The sequence below is a fragment of the Penicillium verhagenii genome (assembly GCF_028828195.1).
Source record: "Penicillium verhagenii strain IBT 33310 chromosome Unknown utg000010l_segment0_segment0, whole genome shotgun sequence".
Taxonomy (NCBI): Eukaryota; Fungi; Ascomycota; class Eurotiomycetes; order Eurotiales; family Aspergillaceae; genus Penicillium; species Penicillium verhagenii.
In genome coordinates this window covers 843788-863519 of record NW_026643174.1, presented here as the reverse complement: position 1 = coordinate 863519, position 19732 = coordinate 843788, and the positions used below count along the sequence as shown (strand labels likewise).

General features: G+C 49.2%; 10 protein-coding genes across 10 annotated transcripts; 5 read left to right on the top strand and 5 right to left on the bottom strand.

The window, feature by feature from the left end:
* Positions 1 to 438: 438 nt before the first annotated feature.
* On the top strand, positions 439 to 1068 carry N7466_010193 (E2 ubiquitin-conjugating protein UBC13; the record flags this gene model as incomplete). Its single annotated transcript, XM_057169582.1, has 4 exons — positions 439 to 491; positions 556 to 644; positions 706 to 837; positions 893 to 1068. The coding sequence occupies 4 exons, from the start codon at positions 439 to 441 to the stop codon at positions 1066 to 1068; spliced, it is 450 nt and encodes a 149-aa protein (XP_057016973.1).
* Positions 1069 to 3215: 2147 nt separating this feature from the next.
* N7466_010192 (uncharacterized protein) lies at positions 3216 to 3749 on the top strand (the record flags this gene model as incomplete). Its single annotated transcript, XM_057169581.1, has 1 exon — positions 3216 to 3749. One exon carries the CDS (start codon positions 3216 to 3218, stop codon positions 3747 to 3749), a length of 534 nt encoding a protein of 177 aa, XP_057016972.1.
* A 1835-nt stretch (positions 3750 to 5584) lies between these two features.
* On the top strand, positions 5585 to 6534 carry N7466_010191 (60S ribosomal protein eL24; the record flags this gene model as incomplete). Its single annotated transcript, XM_057169580.1, has 3 exons — positions 5585 to 5635; positions 5896 to 6039; positions 6253 to 6534. The coding sequence occupies 3 exons, from the start codon at positions 5585 to 5587 to the stop codon at positions 6532 to 6534; spliced, it is 477 nt and encodes a 158-aa protein (XP_057016971.1).
* Positions 6535 to 7564: 1030 nt separating this feature from the next.
* gup1 (glucosamine 6-phosphate N-acetyltransferase) lies at positions 7565 to 8250 on the bottom strand (the record flags this gene model as incomplete). The annotated part of the gene is made up of 2 exons (XM_057169579.1): positions 7565 to 7654; positions 7741 to 8250. The coding sequence occupies 2 exons, from the start codon at positions 8248 to 8250 to the stop codon at positions 7565 to 7567; spliced, it is 600 nt and encodes a 199-aa protein (XP_057016970.1).
* A 613-nt stretch (positions 8251 to 8863) lies between these two features.
* Positions 8864 to 10824, bottom strand: N7466_010189 (class II fumarate hydratase; the record flags this gene model as incomplete). The annotated part of the gene is made up of 6 exons (XM_057169578.1): positions 8864 to 9047; positions 9117 to 10134; positions 10213 to 10328; positions 10401 to 10438; positions 10508 to 10552; positions 10606 to 10824. 6 exons carry the CDS (start codon positions 10822 to 10824, stop codon positions 8864 to 8866), a joined length of 1620 nt encoding a protein of 539 aa, XP_057016969.1.
* Positions 10825 to 11165: 341 nt separating this feature from the next.
* Positions 11166 to 12403, bottom strand: N7466_010188 (alpha/beta hydrolase; the record flags this gene model as incomplete). The annotated part of the gene is made up of 3 exons (XM_057169577.1): positions 11166 to 11423; positions 11476 to 11793; positions 11867 to 12403. The coding sequence occupies 3 exons, from the start codon at positions 12401 to 12403 to the stop codon at positions 11166 to 11168; spliced, it is 1113 nt and encodes a 370-aa protein (XP_057016968.1).
* Positions 12404 to 13433: 1030 nt separating this feature from the next.
* On the top strand, positions 13434 to 14807 carry N7466_010187 (putative aspartate transaminase; the record flags this gene model as incomplete). The annotated part of the gene is made up of 3 exons (XM_057169576.1): positions 13434 to 14513; positions 14579 to 14684; positions 14743 to 14807. The coding sequence occupies 3 exons, from the start codon at positions 13434 to 13436 to the stop codon at positions 14805 to 14807; spliced, it is 1251 nt and encodes a 416-aa protein (XP_057016967.1).
* Positions 14808 to 15418: 611 nt separating this feature from the next.
* Positions 15419 to 16758, bottom strand: N7466_010186 (putative chitin biosynthesis protein (Chs5); the record flags this gene model as incomplete). The annotated part of the gene is made up of 2 exons (XM_057169575.1): positions 15419 to 16642; positions 16687 to 16758. The coding sequence occupies 2 exons, from the start codon at positions 16756 to 16758 to the stop codon at positions 15419 to 15421; spliced, it is 1296 nt and encodes a 431-aa protein (XP_057016966.1).
* A 369-nt stretch (positions 16759 to 17127) lies between these two features.
* On the bottom strand, positions 17128 to 17649 carry N7466_010185 (uncharacterized protein; the record flags this gene model as incomplete). The annotated part of the gene is made up of 1 exon (XM_057169574.1): positions 17128 to 17649. The coding sequence occupies one exon, from the start codon at positions 17647 to 17649 to the stop codon at positions 17128 to 17130; it is 522 nt and encodes a 173-aa protein (XP_057016965.1).
* Positions 17650 to 18204: 555 nt separating this feature from the next.
* Positions 18205 to 18839, top strand: N7466_010184 (translation initiation complex factor eIF1A; the record flags this gene model as incomplete). The annotated part of the gene is made up of 2 exons (XM_057169573.1): positions 18205 to 18225; positions 18411 to 18839. The coding sequence occupies 2 exons, from the start codon at positions 18205 to 18207 to the stop codon at positions 18837 to 18839; spliced, it is 450 nt and encodes a 149-aa protein (XP_057016964.1).
* Positions 18840 to 19732: the final 893 nt, after the last annotated feature.

Sequence of the window (19732 nt, the reverse complement as noted above, 5' to 3'; positions counted from 1 at the left end):
CCAATCAGGCCCAGGGCCGTCGTAGATATTTCGCGATAAATGTCTTTCAAACTAAACGGGGTCTCATGGGGAGCCGATGCTCCCACGTTGGACATACATATTGACTTCGCTTTGCATGAATAGACACTCGCGTGCCAGGGAGCTCCGATAAGAGAAGCGGGAATCCGGAGCAGTGGCTGGTGAAGTGTGGCTGAGTCATGGTTTGGATGTGGCATTAATAATGTACGGAACACGGCAGAGCCCCGCGATGCAGGAATGCCCCTCCGAAAGTCCGGTTTATCATCTGTTGTCAAACGTGGCTCGGTATTTCCTCAGCCTTAATCTTCACTTTGATCCCTTTTGTTTACTTTTAAATACTGCAAGAACCATTCCTTCTTCAACCCCTTCACTTCGTTTCATCACAGCTATTCGCACACGTGACCGATAAGCGTTTCAATCATGGCTTTGCCGAAGCGCATCATCAAGGAGACCGAGCGGTTGATGGCTGAGCCGTGAGTCTTGTCCCTGATTGTCGATACATTCATATTCGAATTTGAACTAATAAACTCGATATAGTGTGCCCGGTATCAACGCTGTTCCTCATGAAGATAACCTGCGATACTTCGATGTCTCGATTCACGGTCCATCCCAGTCTCCCTACGAAGGTATGCATATAATTCGTCTTTATCTGCATACAAACAACATCACTCACATGATCCATTGCAGGTGGCATCTTCCGCCTCGAGCTCTTCCTTCCTGATGACTACCCTATGACCCCGCCGAAGATCCGTTTCTTGACCAAGATCTACCACCCCAACATCGATCGCCTTGGCCGTATCTGCTTGGACGTCCTGAAGAGTAAGTCAAGTATGTTTGCTATACTCGGCCATTATACTGACCATTTTTCAAATAGACAACTGGTCCCCTGCCCTCCAGATCCGCACTATTCTCCTCTCTATCCAAGCCCTCCTCGGTGCCCCAAATCCCGATGACCCGCTTGCCAACGATGTGGCTGAGCGCTGGAAGGAAGACGAGCCCGCCGCCATTCAGACCGCGAAAGAGTGGACCCGCACCCACGCCATGACTTGATAGCAAACAAATGTGACGTGACCATGAAGCAAATCAAAAGAGAAAGCAAGACAGTTTTGGAGAAGGGATATTCAATGCACTGAGACCAGTGAGATAGCGAGCGCGTGTTTTCATCCTTTTAGCGGGAAGTTACCTTCCGCCACAGCTATCACATGTTGATCTATGGCTTATTTCAGAAGGTATTGCATAGAATGCAATGGGTTTCTTTCACAATTTAAGACAACTACAATTGGCTGTGGTCGAGAGAGTCGCCTACTCAGCCAAACAAATGCTGTGGTTTTTGCTAGCAAAGAATCATATTGGAGTTGAAAATCTCTAACACAACATCATTCAGCTCTGATGACCATGTATACACCCCCATTTCCATCCCGTTTATGAGATATGTAACCTTCGGATCAGTAATCAAACAATGGATACACGTGAGGAGATCATTCAATCTCACTATTCTATAACTCTCCACCGAACCTTTGTCGATCATTGCTTTTGCTCGAGTTTCTAAGTGTTACTCGTTGTCTTGGTACTGTTCCAATAAGTCTTTAGCCACTCACTTCTTCGCGTCTCTTAGAAACCAGGAATGGGACGCCAATGCAAGTTACCCGATCGTGAATCAGGAAATTCTATGTCGAATCTATCTATTCCCGAGTTAAAAGCTTCGGGGATCGACCAGGTATTGGGAAATGCACGGGATCCGGAGTGGAAGTTAGTGCATCGGTTGAGGTTCCCCGGATTTAACGGGGACCACGCATAGTTGCTCTGATTGTAAATCACCCCAGGCTGAAAAATGGGGCGTCTTGACGCTATTGGGTCCATATCCACGAGGCGTCAAGTAAACTTCAATAACACCAAATTGATCAATTGCCGAATTCGGAAGCAACTTTCGAGCTGAAGCACAATACTCGATTCAACGATCTAGGACTTGACTTCAATCATCTGACCATTGCCTTGTATGTAATAGCATGGTGCCACTGCATTACCCGGCCCCCAAGCTAGCGTCCAAATCACCCCTATTCAGAACTATAGTTGAGACATGCAGGCAAGGTGATGCGCGATGCATGATGCAGAGGCTTACAGAACTAAAATTACTGGTCAGTATATACTAGTAGGTTACATTGAAGATCTACCGCTGCGGGCCGAGGTGGCGCCGGTGATCACGCTATCAGAGGCCCTGGGGCTAAAAAGCACTTGCAAGGGCATGTGGTGAAGCTTCCAAGTTCCGGATGTCAGCGCGCGCATTCCCAGTGGATCCTACGCCGCCACTAGTGGCAGGGGTAAGCGATAGGCTGTGGGGCCCCTGGACCCTGAGTTCCTGAATCCGAACATCATCGAACCGCACTGATACACCGATTCACTAGATAGTGAAGATAATATCCTACAGTTTTATGCCTAGTAGTTCATAAAATTGAACATCCAAGTGGTGGAGACTGGATCTTGAGATATACTACTTCATGTGTGGGCAAATTGACTCATTTGATTTGAATATCAGCAAATTCCCTTTGAGCGGCCAAGATGATGATCGTCGATCATTGCCTTGACAAAGGTACTCTGGCGGCCAGCTCTGCTTATTTTGGGGCCGAGGTCTCATCACACACGGTTAGAACCAGAGAAAGAGAATGGAATAAGCAACCTGATTTCCAATGAAGTTACATTCTGACATATGCGGTATTTTCTTTATTGGTCGTGTTCAGGTGGAAGTAGGTGGATTTGCCCCCGGGGCCACGATGGTCAATGAAACACATTCTCCAGCTGCTGCCATGCGAGTCATGAACTACTAGTAGTCACTGCTAATAGTTGCGAGTCATGTAGGTCAGTTAGTTGACGGGCCAAGTGAGAATGATAGTCATCGGGTGCTGAACCACTTGGCCTAGAGGTCTATAAAAGGGTGAACCACGCACACCTCATATGGTCTTCATCCTTCATCTGAATCTCGCAACACAAGTCAGACAATCAATATTTCCCCGTCTCAATGTTAGTATCCATGGGACTCTTCAAAGTCTTGAAGGCTTGTCTGCCATTATTCAACTCAACTAATCTCTGAAAAAAAATCAAGTCCAGTCCAGCTTTTTGCTCCTCAACGATCAGTTCTCTTTTATGAACGCATATTTATCAATATCACTCGCCATCAATTGGATTATTCTAGCATCAGCAACATGCGGGTTTCTTCCATTGGACATCTATTTGCATGCGTCAGCCTCGGGGCTGGCCTTGCTCACTCTAGCGCTATTCCGATCGACCTGAAGCAGGAGCGCTCAGTCGACGTCACGGACTCTTCCGACGCGGCGCTGACGGCAATCAACTGGAAGATTGTCCGCGGAGGCCTCAAAGTGTCCCGGGATGTGATTGTGGTGGCAGCAGGCGCAACCTCGGCCATCGCGGCAGTTGTGGGCTGGGTCCAGTCTGATAGCTCTCAGAACTCTTGTGCTAAGAAGGGAGGCAGTGGGCAGTCGGACAATGGTCAGCAGAAGTATAACTTCCAGTACTGGGTCACTACTACTGGAAAGAACTGTGATACGACTGCACAGACGAAGACTGTGGCTGCTGCTCTTGACGACGCCTGGGATCAGGTGCACAAGTATAACTACGACTGGGCGTGTATCGATCTGACTCATGGAGGTACTTGGCATGGACATCTGGCAGTGGCCACCACCGGCTCGGGCCAGGATGTCAGCACAATGTGTAATTGATGAGATATGATCTTGTAAAGGGGTCTTGTAAAGGGGCAGTGTTTCCAAGCTACCTTTTAATTTTCAGTCATTTCTCAAGAATATCACCTCAGAACATTTAATGGGCCGTATGTAATACAACCTACGTAGCTACTAATTGCTAGATAATTAATCATTGAATAGACCTTGGATTGGAATATCTAAACTGATTCCAAGTGGATGACTAGCGACTGAATCATCCGCGGTTGGTTGCCCTTTCTCGAGGTAGCAGACACTCTCGCAGTCCACAGATGTCTCTGATGTATGGTTGTTTTTTTGCTCTCGTTATAGCCCTCGGGGAGATCGAAGCGGAAGTCCGCTACACCAGAGCCTGTGCAAACTCCGTGGCCCTCGAATGTATTGGTATCCTTGGCCGCAACCGGGTTGATGTCGATCTCTTAGGTAGCTTAAATGCTCTCTGTTGGCGATGGCTTCTGATCGGCATTCATCCAGACTTGTAGCATCCGTGTAGGATCTTTGGGACCAACAGGCTCTCAGGACACTGGATGTTTCAGGCCGAATGGGACGCGCAACATACATGTGCACCAATGATGATGAAGCACACACCTGCGATAGGAAGTCGAACATCGAAGGAACCGAAGTAGGGTTGTTGGTTTTAGAACGGCGATAAAGTAAAGTTGGAGAATTGCCAGGAAGGAAGGGAGAGAAAGAAGAATAAAATGGGAAGAGGAAGAGGAAGAGGAAGAAAGGAAGAGTGAAGGAACGGAAGGTTGAATGGATACTATACTTAGTAGTACCTACCTAGTGGGTCCACGGGTATGGACTAGGAAGTACGTGGTTTCGTTTTTTTACATCAATCCTCCGATCTACTACTAGGTGCCAGTAGTATCACGCTCCCTCAGTTAGAACCTTAGTATCCTCTCAGCTGGACCAGCTTCAACCTTGAATGGCTTTGGAAGCCATTCCAAGGTTTGAACACACCTCAAAAAGCAAGCAGGCTTGGGCCGTGCGAAGGAGTTTCCGAGGACCCTCATTCTAATAGCCTTTGGAGTGGATTGAGAAGAAAAGGAGAGAAATGAGGAAATGAGGGAACGCTTATTAAGGCCTATGCACGCATCAATTGCGAGGGATCATACATGTATGGTCCTGAATATCTACCAACATTGCGCATACATCAATGCAGTGGCCCCAGCCTGGAGGAAACTTCAGTGCTGGGTACATAAACATTGCCTTCAATGTTCATGTCAACTTGGAAACCAACCTCTGTTAATCAATTGATGTAGGTATGCCTACTAGCCCTGCAGGTACTTGGGCATACACATGATGCACATGTGTTGACTAGTTACTCAAGATTGTACACATGTATATATTTACTGTACCTACACAAGTGCTAGGTATATATTTATATGTCAACATAACTTTTGATGGCTTACTTTTCTTTCATTTTTCTTCAAATTCTCATTCCTTTCTTATTGACAGAATTGCCCTGATGATTAAAACTGGGCGAAACCGAAAAAAGAAAAAAGAAAACCACCTGAATACTGGATGCGTCAGTTTCTTGAAGTTGAGTGCCAGCTGATGGCAGATGCAATTGAATGTGGGTACTCGGGGTAGCAACCTACTAGGGCTCCGCTAAATAGTAAAATCGATAAGGATAACAGCTTATCGATAATGCGATAAGATAAAGCGTGCTGTACATCATGTGACCTAGTCCGTTCCCGAAAGGGCAGCGTGCGTCACGTGTCGCACTTTAGCGAGGCGCACCACAATTGGACCCAGCGACGCTACTACCGCGATCCCCGAATTTCGACCATCACCAACGCCAACCGACCGTCAGCGCATCGTCCACCGTCAAGATGCGTACCTACGACGACTCCTTCAGCGGCCAAAAGATCTACCCTGGCAAGGTGCGTTTTGTTCCTGTCCTTCGGTCCCCGTCTGCGCGAGAAGGAAATGGAAATTGTGCGAATTCAAGATTGAACGATACAACTCCACATCACCAATGATCAATCACTACAACATCACCTACGACCCTCTCTCGTATCCGACATCGATCCCGATCTGTCTTCGCCGATTTCCATGGGACTTTTCGCGCAGACTTTATGCGGGGTGTTTTTGAGTGTGGGAACAATTCAGATTGCTAATATTGGTTTCTTTGGTGATACAGGGTAAGCTGTACGTCCGTGGCGACAGCAAGATCTTCCGCTTCCAGAACGGCAAGTCCGAGTCGCTCTTCCTCCAGCGCAAGAACCCCCGCCGCATTGCCTGGACTGTCCTTTACCGTCGCCAGCACCGCAAGGGTATCTCTGAGGTCGGTTATCACCAAATCCCTTTCGCTTTTGTTCGATTCTGTGGTGGAAAATTGAAGGGCCATTTATGAAACTATCGAAACCACTCGTCTGGTCTTGATTTGAATAAATGATGACACCAAGAGGAGGGATATGATATCATTTTCGAATATCAAGTGGATCGGAAAATCGGGAACTTGCAAAGAACGGAATACTGATCGGTCTCGAACTTATAGGAGGTTGCCAAGAAGCGTTCCCGCAAGGTTGTGAAGCACCAGCGTGCCATCGTCGGTGCCTCTCTCGACGTTATCAAGGAGCGCCGCTCCCAGCGCCCCGAGGCCCGTGAGGCTGCCCGCAAGCAGGCCATCACTGACGCCAAGGAGAAGAAGTCCGCCGCCGTTGCCCAGAAGAAGGCCGACAAGGCCAAGAACGCCGCCTCCAAGGGTGGTGCTCAGCGCATTGCCAGCAAGCAGGGTGCCAAGGGCTCTGCTCCCAAGGTCGCCGCCAAGTCCCGCTAAATTTCCCCATGACAAAAAGCTGGATGGTGTTTTATTCGTTGACGGTTGCGACATGATGGAACTTGCGGACAATGGGCTGGAGTACTGTCTGTGAGGACTGGCTTTTGGGCCAGTTTTTTTTAACCTTGTTTCTGAAAACAATTTATGCAATACTATGAAATGCAGAAATGGGACAAGGAATCTCAAATTAAAATTATTCACCCACCGCAACTGTTCTCTCGATATTGATGTATTTCATATCTTGGGCAAAAATTGCCCTTGGGGTCCTCGAGATCAAATGTGGATTTGGTCTCCTTCAACCCTGTGGAGTAGATCATGTCTATGTATGTATCTGAGAGGGGTAGTGTCTCCCGAAAGTCCCTCGAGAGTATTCAACCTCAACAGTGCTTGGAAGTTCACATATACCCCAAGTGCTATGCACGGACACGACTTATGCAATGTAATCAACCTTGAAATGTTGGAACTAGTGCTTGTAACGCACACATGTGCATGCGATGTTAAGAAGTTCCAGCGCCTACAACATGTAGTACATATATGAGGCAATATCTATCCAGAATGGACTGTAGATCGAAATTTGACATTATACTGTTTCTGATACTCAAGCTCTGTAGGTTTCTATCCCATCCCCGGAAGTATCACTTGAGTAGTACGTAGTATATAGTACACTTTAAAGTTGGATACCCCCAGCCCTAGAGGGCGACTACATACATATCTACATACATAGTATGTAGAATCTGGACATGCCTGGAATTGATTTGAACTGTGCCGCGCTCTTTGCTTGTCCACGGGTCACATATACAACGACGGCTGTACCGAATAAAAGAAACACATTCAACCAAGGTCAAATAAATCCGCCTTTGAATGGGCCCAAGATTATGACTGACATACATATGCATATGAGCGTTGAACAAAAGTGCAAAATCGAGGCTAATCACCGGAAATGACATGCCCCAAACGCCATGTCCCCCCAAAAACAGATAAAAAACTCATCTAATAAAATGACACAAGCCAAGCCTCTCCTCAATGAAGCTCAGTAGTAGTGAGCCATCTCCAAACCAGCGCGCTTGAAGCCGCACTTAACATAGAAGCCCTCGTTGGCCTCAGAGCAATCAAGAATACTCTGTCGAAAACAAGTCAGCACAAGCCCTACATCCAGAAAGTCCAGAAAACACAATCAAAAAGAAAGAAAGAAAAAGAAAGCCATACCTTATAGCATCCAACCTGTGCCGCAACAAAATCCAAGGCCTGAATAATCCTCAATCCCAACTTCTTGCCCTGTTGGCCCTTCTCAACCGCAATGTCCTCAATATGCCCAACCATACCAAGCGCATGGATGAACTTGCGCTCAACAATCAGCGACCCGGTACCCACGACCCGATCCGCCCCATCACACACAACCATCATGTAGTACTCGTCATTCCGGGACTTGATCCACTCGAACCGCTCGTCCCACTGCTCCTCGCTGATCTCGCCGACAGTCGTCAACACGCGCAGGACATCGAGATAGCCGCGCTGGTAGTCTGAGCGACGGAGGGGACGGATAGTGTAGTCTTCCGGGAGGAGGGAGATGACCTCGGGCGAGATCAAGGAGGAGGGGAAGAGGGGACCGTCTGTTTCAAGTTCGAGGTCGGCGACTGGGGTGACTGTTGCGGACATGGTTTGTTTGGTGGGTTGATCGGCTGGGATGGTAGTCTGGGAGACGGCGGGAGAGGCCATTGTGATTATTTTAGATTTGTTGAATGGGTTCGGGGGTATTTGAGAGTTGTGGTTTTTGAGAGACTGAGAATTGTTGCGGGTTTTGTTGATCCAGGGGAGGGGCGAATTGGGAAGACGGCGGGGTTTTAGCGCAAGGGAGATCGACGGGGACGGAGGAAAAAATATTCGGGTTCTGCGTGAGGGTTTTTCGATTTTGCTTGGAGGATTCTATTGGGAATTGAGCGGAGATGAAGATGGGAAGATTCGATTGAAATTTGAGGTTTACTTTGGCCATTTAACTTGGTTCCAAGGTTCGGGTGTGAGACACACTGCCCCTGGGGCTCTTGCTATTAATATCCATGCCGATGCATAACACTAGTGGATTTTTTAGAGCACTGCCCTCAATATAATTCTTTTCTTTTTTTTTTTTTCTTCTTCTTTTCTTAGCTGAGAGATTCTGCAGGTACTACCCTGATATAACTTATATTTACCGCCTACGCCCTCTACAAAAGATTTACATCATTGAATTATTTCAGGGTGGATAATAGGAATACAATGCTTCTTCTTCAGTATACAAGCCCTATTAGAACTAGTCTATAGTGGCATAGATTAAACAGCTGAGCTGTCGATTAATTTAAAGCTCCTTGGGGGCAAGCATCAGCTCGGGGCGGACGTGCTTGTCGAAGTCCTCCTCGCTGAGGGCCTTAAGCTCCATAGCGGACTGCTTAAGGGTGAGACCCTTCTTGTGAGCGTTCTTGGCGACCTTGGAGGCCATGTCGTAACCAATGACGGGGTTCAGGCAAGTCACGAGCATCAGACTAAGAAGAAGAGAAAAACAAAGTTAGCAAGTGCAAGGGATGAATGGAAGGGGGAAGAAAGGAACATACCTCTCGTGGAGAAGGGCGTTAATGCGGTCCTCGTTGGCCTCCAGACCGACAACAAGGTTCTTACGGAAGCTGTCCATGCCGTCAGACAGAATGCGAACACTGTGGAGCAAGTTGCGGATCATGACGGGCTTGAAAACGTTCAGCTCGAACTGGCCGTTCATGCCACCAATGGTAGCAGCAACGTGGTTACCCATAACCTGGGCGCAGACCATGGTCAGGGACTCGCACTGAGTGGGGTTGACCTTGCCGGGCATGATGGAAGAACCGGGCTCGTTCTCGGGGAGGCTAAGCTCGCCGAGACCGCAGCGGGGACCGGAACCGAGGTAACGGATGTCCTGGGCGATCTTGAACAGAGAGCCCGCCAGGGTGTTCAGGGATCCGGAGGCCTCAACGACGGAGTCGTGGGCAGCCAGGACCTCGAACTTGTTGGGGGCGGTCTTGAACTCAGTACCGGTCATCTTGGTGACCTCGGCGGCAATGGCCTCATCGAAGCCCTTGAAGGTGTTCAGACCGGTACCGACAGCGGTACCACCCTGAGCAAGGAAGCGGAGGTGGGGAATGCTGGCCTCAACACGCTCGATGTTACGGTCAAGCTGAGCGACGTAGCCGGAGAACTCCTGACCCAGAGTGAGGGGAGTGGCATCCTGCAAGTGGGTACGGCCGATCTTAATGATGTGCTGGAAGTTGTCAACCTTCACCTGGAGGGAGTCGCGGAGACCCTTGAGGGAGGGGAGCAAGGTGTTCTCGAGCTCCACAACGGCGGCAATGTGCATGACGGTGGGGAAGGAGTCGTTGGAGGAGGCAGACATGTTAACGTGGTCGTTGGGGTGCACGGGCTTCTTGGAGCCCATCTCGCCGCCCAGGATCTCAATGGCACGGTTGGAGATAACCTCGTTGGAGTTCATGTTGGACTGGGTGCCGGAGCCAGTCTGCCAGACAACCAGAGGGAAGTGGTCCAGCAGCTTACCCTCGGCAACCTCGGCGGAGGCCTGGACGATGGCCTGACCGACCTTGGGGTCTTTGAAAACGTCAGCATTGCAATTGGTGTTTGTTTTTCGTCGCATGAATGTCTTTCGATTCCACGTAGTTCACTTACCAAGACCGTACTTCATGTTGACGATAGCGGCTGCACCCTTGAGGATACCAAAAGCCTTGACGACGGGGTCGGGCATGCGGTCCTGGGGCTGGTTGATGTTGAAGTTGCCCAGGGAGCTGTTCCGAATACCGCATCAGTTTCTTGTGCGCCGTATATCATTTTGGATGTAATCGCGTGGTTCGTCTTACCGCTGGGTTTGCGCACCCCAGTACTTGTCGGAGGGGACCTGGTAGAGACTCGGATTAGGTCTCCGTGTTCGAATGAGGGGAGAAAGCACTTGGGATTAAAGACTCACCTGGATCTCACCAAAGGCATCGCTCTCGGTACGGGAAGCGGAAGACTATAATCTGGTCAATGAAAGCCCTTGCTGGACTGGAAGTTTCAACTGCCTACCATCTTGATGGTTGTGCTGAAAGCTCTCTTGTTGTTGTTAAGAACCTGGAGGCGGGGGAACTGTCCGAGGCGGCTAATGGAGCTCAAAGACCGACTGGCATGAGCGGGGGAACGAGCAACAACCGACACAAGGTTGCGGGCTGCGGGGTTGGCAGCTCTGGTCGCATGTGTCAAGGTGGCCATTGACCGCACCGCGGCTCGGGAGGTAGAGGAATTCATTTTGTGCCTGTAGATGGTTGAAACTGTTTCACAAGTCCAGTTAGAGTGCCCAATGGCTTGATTGATTGAATTTGGACAAGAGTATGGGGTTAAGACTCTTACCTTTTATAAACAGTGAAACAGCGAACAAGGAAAGAAGAAAAGAAGAAACGATTCAACACCGAGTCGCAAAGCCGACTCTTCCCGGTATCGGCATAACAATACGAAAACCGTTGGTCCGATCTGCCGTAGCCATTTACTCCAGTAACATTTCGTCATTCTTGTAATATATAGTATTGTACTGTCACCGCCCTAGCGCTTATACGTTCATCCCTGAGTTTATTTATCTGATCTTCAAATGTTCACGCCACAAACTCCCGACGAAGCGCTGCGATCACAGCTGCATTGTATTGTCGCCCTCCTTCAAGAATCCCATCCAGGATAGGTAGGAGATGTGGTGCCCCTAGGTATCGCTTGACCTCTACACGGACCCCTGCCGCTTCGAGTTTGGCAGCATATACCTCACCCTCGTCGCGTAAAGGATCAAGTTCAGCTGTTGATACGAGAGCTGGAGCAAGCCCTTCAAAGTTCGAAGCTAGCATGGGAGAGATTTTCCAGTCCTAGTAGATTGGTGAGCTTGTGGGATAATCAATTGCTGCAAGGCCCACTTACATCTTCAGATGGTGGAGATCGAGGCACGCCAAGGAAGTGTCGGTGAAAGTATGCCATGCGGGCCGCAGGGAGCGCAGGGGCGAATTCCATTTCTCGATATGATTCATATGGACAGTTCTCACGGTCGAACACGCCTTCTGGTGTGAAGACTTGGTGCAGGTCGCACACAGGAACAGTCAAGACTTGCAAGCCAAGAGGGATGCCCTCATTGCGACAGAGATGGGCAATGACTGCTGCAAGATGGCCACCTGCAGATACACCTCCTACAGAGAATTTAGTCAGATCGAGATTGAACTCGGCAGCCTTTTCGGTTCGAATCTAGATAACCGTTAGTCTCATTGAGCGCACTTCACTTATAGTACCTAAAGTGGAGGAATCCGGGTCTTCGCACCCAATTGAAAGCTGCCCAGCAATCCTCCACGGGGATGGGAAATGGATGCTCGGGGGCTAGTCGGTAATCCACATCAAAGGCAACAAGGTTTCCGTCAAGGCCATCAACAAGGGTCTTGCAGAAATCATGATCAGCACTGAGATTTCCAAATACCCAACCGCCGCCGTGGAAGTTAATATAGGCGGCTCTCTTTTTTTGCTCGTTCTGGTTGTCTTTTTTCGGGGCTGGCTCGAAGATCCGAATAGTTATCTCAGCTCCCTTGACGGGACACTTTTGTTCGGTAATTCGATAGACATCGGGACCTCTAGCACGCCCATATGCGATGAGGTACCGGGCGGGATTCTTACGAAACTCCTCAATTGGGACCTCATGGGTATGCAGACGTCCAGCGTTGTATTTATTGTAGTGCTCGACATATGCGGGATCATACCGGTTGATCAGTTCCGGAGGAATACTGTTATGGAGAGGTTGATAGACTTCGGGGCATATAAAATGATGCAAGGCCTGGCTATCTGGCGGAGAGTCCTGTTGAGGCATTTTGTTCACTGGTCTAGATATTGAATATCTGTTTAATTGCGAGATGAGCGAAGACGAAAGAATTAAGATCCCAGGCTGAAAGATTCAGGCCCTTCATAAACACCAGCTTGTGAGGGGAAGATCAGGCTAAGAAGGGTACCTTTATCTGCGTATCATTCTTAAATGATTGGTTCATTGTGGTTGTACATGCTGTATGTAACTACATGTAGCACCACCGGCAGTTGACCGTGCGTTCACGGTGCGGGGTGACTCCAAGCCTTTTGTCCTCACTCCTCCGGTCATCATCATGATTTGATTCCTTTCGACGACCTTTTGCTTTCACCAATAGCACTATCTGCCCAGGTATATGGCTATAATCTGCCAAAATTGAGAATTGCAATTGCATCGCTGTCCATCCGTGTGTGGAATGTGCATAGAATTCTACCCCACTTGCGCGCAGGGAATCAACTATATATCTCCACCCAATTGGGATGCATCAATTGCCGGGCAATTTGGAGATCAACAGCCCCGGCAGTGCTGGTGAGAATTCCGAACCCCTTTGAATCCACAGTCCCCAAGAGTCCTATACATTTCCGAATTTCTTCTAATGTACCTGTTAATAATACCTTGCAGTGGAATTATCCTTGAGGAGTCAGCATGCATTTGATGACGTCCCATGCTGATAACAAAGTTTAGATCCCCAGAATCCCAAAAAAAGGTTATCCAAAATTCAATATTCTTACATCTACGGGTCATCAACAAAGGCTAGCAGCGGCACATATGGCCTCGTGACATCCTGAAATCAAGATGAAAGAAAAAATGATGCCAACTTTGTCGGTGAAGAACCTGGGGCACCGGTATTAAGCGGTAGTTCCCGCGGGGCAAAAAATATCTGAAGGACGGCGATATCGGGTTGACTCAGCGAACTAAACCCTTGCCCGCATTTCGACATTTGGTTTTGTTCCGCGCAACATTTGGTTGATCAATTATTTCAGCAATTGAATCCTTTTCCGATCCTCGATCCCTCAATTGCCTCCACAAACCCTTCACAATGGAAAAAGTTCCCACCCGCCTCAACGTGGCCCCCGTGCCTCCGGACGAGATCTTCGCCTTGAACGGCGCCTACTTCGCCGATCCCCACCCGCAAAAGGTCAGCCTTGGTGTCGGTGTTTACCGCACTGATGAAGGCAAGCCATGGCCGCTGCCGGTCGTCGAGAAGGCCGAGAAGGAATTGGCAGCCGAGAACGACCCCATGCGACACGAATACACTGCGATCGAAGGTGACGTCCCGTTCCTGGGACTCGCACGGGACCTGATGTTCGGCTTTGAGAACGGCAACAGCGACACAGAGGCCAAGGCACGCATCGCTTCTGTGCAGACTGTTGCCGGAACAGGTGCTAACCACCTCGGTGCCCTGTTCCTGGCACACCACATGAAGCCACGTAACGTTTGGTTGTCGAACCCCTCATGGGCGAACCACATGACTATTTGGGAATTGGCTGGTGTCCCCCGCAAGACCTACCCTTACTACCATGCTGCGACTCGGTCTTTCGATTTCGAGGGCATGATTGCTACCCTCGAGTCGGAAGCGCTGGAGGGAGATGCTGTCCTTCTGCACGCTTGTGCGCACAACCCCACCGGTTTGGACCCGAATAAGGAGCAGTGGATGGCCATTGCGGATGTTTGTGAGCGCAAGAAGCTCTTCCCCTTCTTTGACTCTGCGTACCAGGGTTTCGCTTCTGGATCAGTTGAGGAGGACGCCTGGGCCGTCCGCTACTTCTTTAACAACAAGCCAGATATGGAGATGTGCGTTGCGCAGTCTTTCTCTAAGAACTTTGGTCTGTACGGCCAGCGTGTTGGTGCTTTCCACTATGTTACCAACCGCAGTTCTACTGTTATTCGCGATATCATCGTCAACAACTTGTGTCACTTGATCCGTGGCGAGTTCTCTATGGGCCCTCGTATCGGTACTACCATTGTGAAGAAGATTTTGACCAACGACGAGCTAGTTGCCGATTGGCACCAGGATCTACAGGTTATGAGCTCTCGCATTAAGACCATGCGCCAAGCGCTGTACGACGAGTTGGTTCGTCTGCGGACTCCTGGCACCTGGGAGCACATCATTGAGCAGGTCAGTTCTATTATTGCACGCGGCATCCTTTCTTTGACAGCACATTTGACTAACCGTTTATGTAGAATGGCATGTTCTCCTACACCGGTCTGACTCCCAAGCAAGTTTACGCTCTCAAGGACCAATACCACATTTACCTGCTCAAGTCCGGCCGGGCTTCCATCAGCGGCTGTAAGTACCTTATCTCGAATCCTAACTAAAACACCTCACTAACATTGTTCCGATCTAGTGAGCGAAAAGAACGTCAAGTACGTGGCACAAGCCATTGACGATGTCATCCGCAACGTGCTGTAAATTGCATCATAAACACATAAGTCATTTTCGGTTGAAATTCCGGGTTCGCATTGCGGGTCAATAAGCCTACAGTTTTGGCGACATGAGATGAAATGCATTAGGCGGGGCTACCGGTCCTTACGTGTACCTACTAGTACTAACGAACATTGATGATAAACTTCATAGACCATGAATTCATCCTGCATTTTGCCTTGGATAGATATTGTTCTTCCGAGTCTGTATGTAATGCTACCTTCACCTACCCACCTCAAATATTCGGCTTATTCTCTAAGTACTAAGTAATGAGTATGTACATAATTTCCAAGGTTCTAAAGTTCCAATATTTCTACATGGATACCTATACCCGTCGACTACAGCCCGGTACCTACATGTATGATCAACGGGTTCTTAGGTACTTTCGAACTTTGCAATGACACATATAATGTTGTAACAAGAAGGCTGGCCGCCGTAAACGAGATGGGAAATTAAAAATGGTTAAAATCGAATATTCATAACTAAAACAACCTGCTTAGCAGACCCTAGACTGTACTGGATATAATCGTAGAAGCGCCCACAAGACAAGAGAAAGCGGGAAAAAGATTGGTGTCAGGAAACAATAACAAGCAAGCCAACTACAGCGTTACTTCGCTGAAGTCCCCTTCGCCTTCTTTCGCTTTGCCCTTAGAACTGGACTCATCTCCTTCAGGTTTGTTTTGCGGGAGTGTGGTTTCTTTGCTTTCCTCTTCGTTATCATCTGTCTGGACTGGTGATTCCTCGGTTTTCTCGGGTTCTGGCGTAGATTCCGCGTGTCCATTCTGCTGGGGGATTTCCTCTGCATCATCGGACTCGTCCTTGGGCGGTGGTGGGGGCGCGGTATCGTCCTCATCTTCTGACCCGACTTCCTCCGTCTGTGCTAATGGTTGAGAAGTTGTCTCACCCCCCGGGAACGGTGTCAGAGGCGGTTCAGCAGGAGGCTGCTCTGGTTCACTACGTTGTGGCTGGGTACTAGGTCTGCCCGGAGCAGTCGTAGCCGCGGACATGGTAGATGTAGTGCGTTGGTGCGAAGAGCCATGGATAACACCAAGCTGACGGGCCTTGGGATCCGCATTCAGATAATATCCACGCACACCAGCAATTGTTCCCTCCGATTCACAGGCATCAACCCACTCTGGCACCACAACCGGAATGTTCATCTCAACAGCTTTCTCCCACAGCGGGCCGCGGCCCTCTGCGCAGACGAAGTGAGTTGTATCAATGCGAACGGTGTCAATCATCTTGCCGCCAATACGGTCCAATGTAGCGCCCAATGCCTCCTTGCGCGCCGGGTCCAGAATGCCAGGTGTCACTGTGATACCGGATAGATCGGTCATCTTGTGGGTGCGGCACGTCAACTTCTCCGACTGGTAGGTACCAGCCGTAGTGCGCAAAACGAGATGGAATGTATATTCAGCGTGGATGGCCAGACCACTGATCTTTGTGCTGCGAGTCTCGAGTGGGCGGGGTATGGAGCCGGCCTTGGAGTTGTTGCGGTACAGGGAGAGGGATTTCAGGGACGCGGTGGCCAGGTCTATGGGGTCCCATTCGAGGACAAGGGAGGTTTGGGTTGCATTGCGAAGGCGTAGTATGGGAGGCGACGGGGTCTTGACGCCGTAGGTGTTTAGGATGCGCTTCTGGAGGGATTGAAAGGCGTTGACATTGGCTGTTTCCGCGGCGTGGTTGCGCGCAACATTGATATCGACAATGCTACCCGAGGAAATATTATTTGGCAAGAGCACAGAGGGGAATTCAATCTGGATTTGATTTTCATTAGTACTCAATTTGGTGCTTGGTTCTTTGCCCTGAGTCGCTGGCGGCGGCTGTTTGGGGAGCGCCTCAGGCTACCAGGGGCTGGTGAGCTTACGATGCGATTGTCTTGGGTCAAAAGCACGGCAACGCCGGCGTCTACCTTGCCGACAGTCAAGGAGACTAGCATATCGAGGAAATTAGAAGGATTTGTGAGATATTTCGAGGTGGTGGTCGGGGATGGGAGGAGGTGTGGTTGACAAGTCCAGTGTTGATTCCGCCAGATCGGCACTTAGCGAGGCTTTGAGGCCGCGGGAACTAGATTACGTCTGTTCTATATTTACTCTTTTTACTCCGCCAACACCAACAATGAAACATTCAAATGTTGAGAATAATATTGACATTTATTGATGTAATGAGAACTCTGAGCAGAGATAGTATAATAAATAGTGGATATAGTTTGAATCCAACCCCAACGCCATGCAATGATGCTTGAATAATGTACAGGTATGGCCCTGCCTCGGGCTTGGTGGATATGATACATATTGTACAAGGCCGATTAAGACCTTTTAGAAGCCTTCGGAGGCTTTGCAGGCCTCGTAGTAGTTTTAGACGGCTTTGCAATTTTCTGAGCCGTATGCTCGAAATGCATAGATCGTTGCTTCAGTATATTTCGCAAGAGGCTATCGGCGTCCTTTTGGACTACCTTGAAGTCAAGATTGACACATGAAGGACGGAGCACAAGCTCCAAAGAGCCCGTAAGATTATGCTTCTGGGGCGTGGAAGAATCTTGTAGTGGAATTCCCAAATTGTTGTATCCTTGATTGCTCAGCGCCTGTTCAAACGCGATGCGTGTTCTGCGTGCGCACCAAGAACGCACTACTCGCCTGAGATGCCCAATAGGCGCCACAGACACTCGCCACCATAGTGTATTTGTATCGCGAGTAGCCCACATATGGTCGATTTTCGGCCGGATCGGATGGGTAGGAGAGCCCAGGTAGCGTTGCGCAATGGGGGGAATAATGTGTTTCGGACTATAGCGGATATTCATGCCAGTCGAGGAGGAGGACAACCACTTCATGACGAGTTGGTGTGAGCTGTGGGAGATTGCCGGATTGGCTGGTAAGGGATTGTATCGTTGTAGAAGCACATCGGTATCATAGAGTCGATGGTCATGCGCTCAGGTTGTTGAGGCTTTGGGCTGCTCTCACGCCCAAGTTGGGAGATCTTCAGGCAAAATTGAGCACCCAGTGTCGCAGTTTCAGGTATAAGATGCCAGAGGATTTGAAAATGTATTCTGGACCAAAATATTTGAAAAGTCGCCTGGCCGGTCACGCTTGACTGTTATCGCGTGTGCCTTCTGTATCTTTTTTTTCTGCCAAGTGAATATTAGGCGGTGGGGGCCAAAGATAACTAATACCTGAAAGGGAAGGCACACATTGCCACCTTTGTGCCTGATTAGGTAAGACGCAGATTTGAGCAGGACACAGATCCCCCACTCCCATCTCTCTTTCTTCCCACTCGACCACTCCGGGGATTATCTACTCCTCTTACTCTTCTTCTATTGACGAAGAAAGAACCAAGAGCACCATCACATAGCGAGACTCGAGTCCAGTGAAGGTCACATCCCACCGCTATGCCCAAGAACAAGGGAAAGGTAAGATTTGCAAAATATTCAGCCCCTCCTTGTTGGAATGTGTCACCCCCGCCACCGTCCCTCATGAGTTGCCAACCACTCAAAATTTGGGTTGATGGCGGTGGAAAAGGGTGCTCATTTCAGCTTTGGTGTTTTTGGGCGTTTTAAAAACTACCTTGACCTCAGACACTAATAATCGAGTACAGGGTGGTAAGAACCGCCGTCGTGGAAAGAACGAGAACGACAATGAGAAGCGTGAGCTTGTCTTCAAGGAGGAGGGTCAGGAGTACGCTCAGGTCGTGAAGATGCTCGGTAACGGACGTCTGGAGGCTCTCTGCTTCGATGGCGAGAAGCGTCTTGCCCACATTCGTGGAAAGCTTCGCAAGAAGGTCTGGATCAACCAGGGTGACATCATTCTCCTCTCCCTGCGTGACTACCAAGACGAGAAGGGCGATGTTATCATGAAGTACACCGCCGATGAGGCCCGTTCGCTCAAGGCCTACGGCGAGCTGCCAGAGCACGCCAAGATCAACGAGACCGATACCTACGGCGCCGAGGGCGCAGACGACAACGTCGAGTTCGACGAAGACCGCGACAGCGAGGATGAGAAGGAAATCGATGTCGACGAGCTCTAAGCTCACCCCTTTACACCCCACAGTTCGATGCTCTCTGCCTTGCAAGGGTGCCATATCTCATGGCGCTCTCCAGATGTTTCGCCACAAATTTCTCCTACACTGCCGTTGATGGTCAGTATTCTGGATACAATGCTCCCGATCACTCGAGCCTCCTTGTTCCACGAGGCTTTCGAAGTCAAATTATTACATTCACTTGTTTTCTGAACGGGCAAACAAAACGCATCCGTCAACCAATCCAGGACGCTGAACCCCTATCGGTTCTGCATGGGGATGAGGATCTCCTTCTACCCCCTCTTGGGCGCTTCGACAATTATCAAGGCATGAAGTAATCGACAATACGGTTTCGGAGATTTGCATAATGGCTGTGATGTAGTTCTGAGTTCGATTCTCTTACAGTTCTCCATCCGTCTTTGCAAAATCCCCGGGGTCATGCTACAGAGAAAAGTGGTTGCAACGCGCATGATGAACCTGCGTGTCTGTTTACTTGCATCGCATGCTATGTGTCTTGCTCTGTTTAGCCTTGCTTTCCTTCCATTCATTTTCGAGTGATAGAGTTATGAAAAAAGGTTACAAGAATTGAAAATACTTCATTATATTTACATACAACTGCTTAGTAGTTTGAGCTATAGATATAAAGTCACCTGGGCACCTGGGCAGATGTCGAGTACGATATAAGTACATAAAAAGGTATTCTTTACCTTACTGGTTCTCGCTCAGGTCAACTGGTCCTCATCCATCCCAATTATTTTCTCTCGTGGTCTGCCGGGTTATCCACACGGAAGGAATCTATTTAACAAGGCAACTAAGGCTGGGAGGAGAGAGAAAGAAGAAGTTGAAGAACAAGAGAGGCGAACAACAAAGGAAGCAGGCGCGCATGCACGTACTCTTGAGTA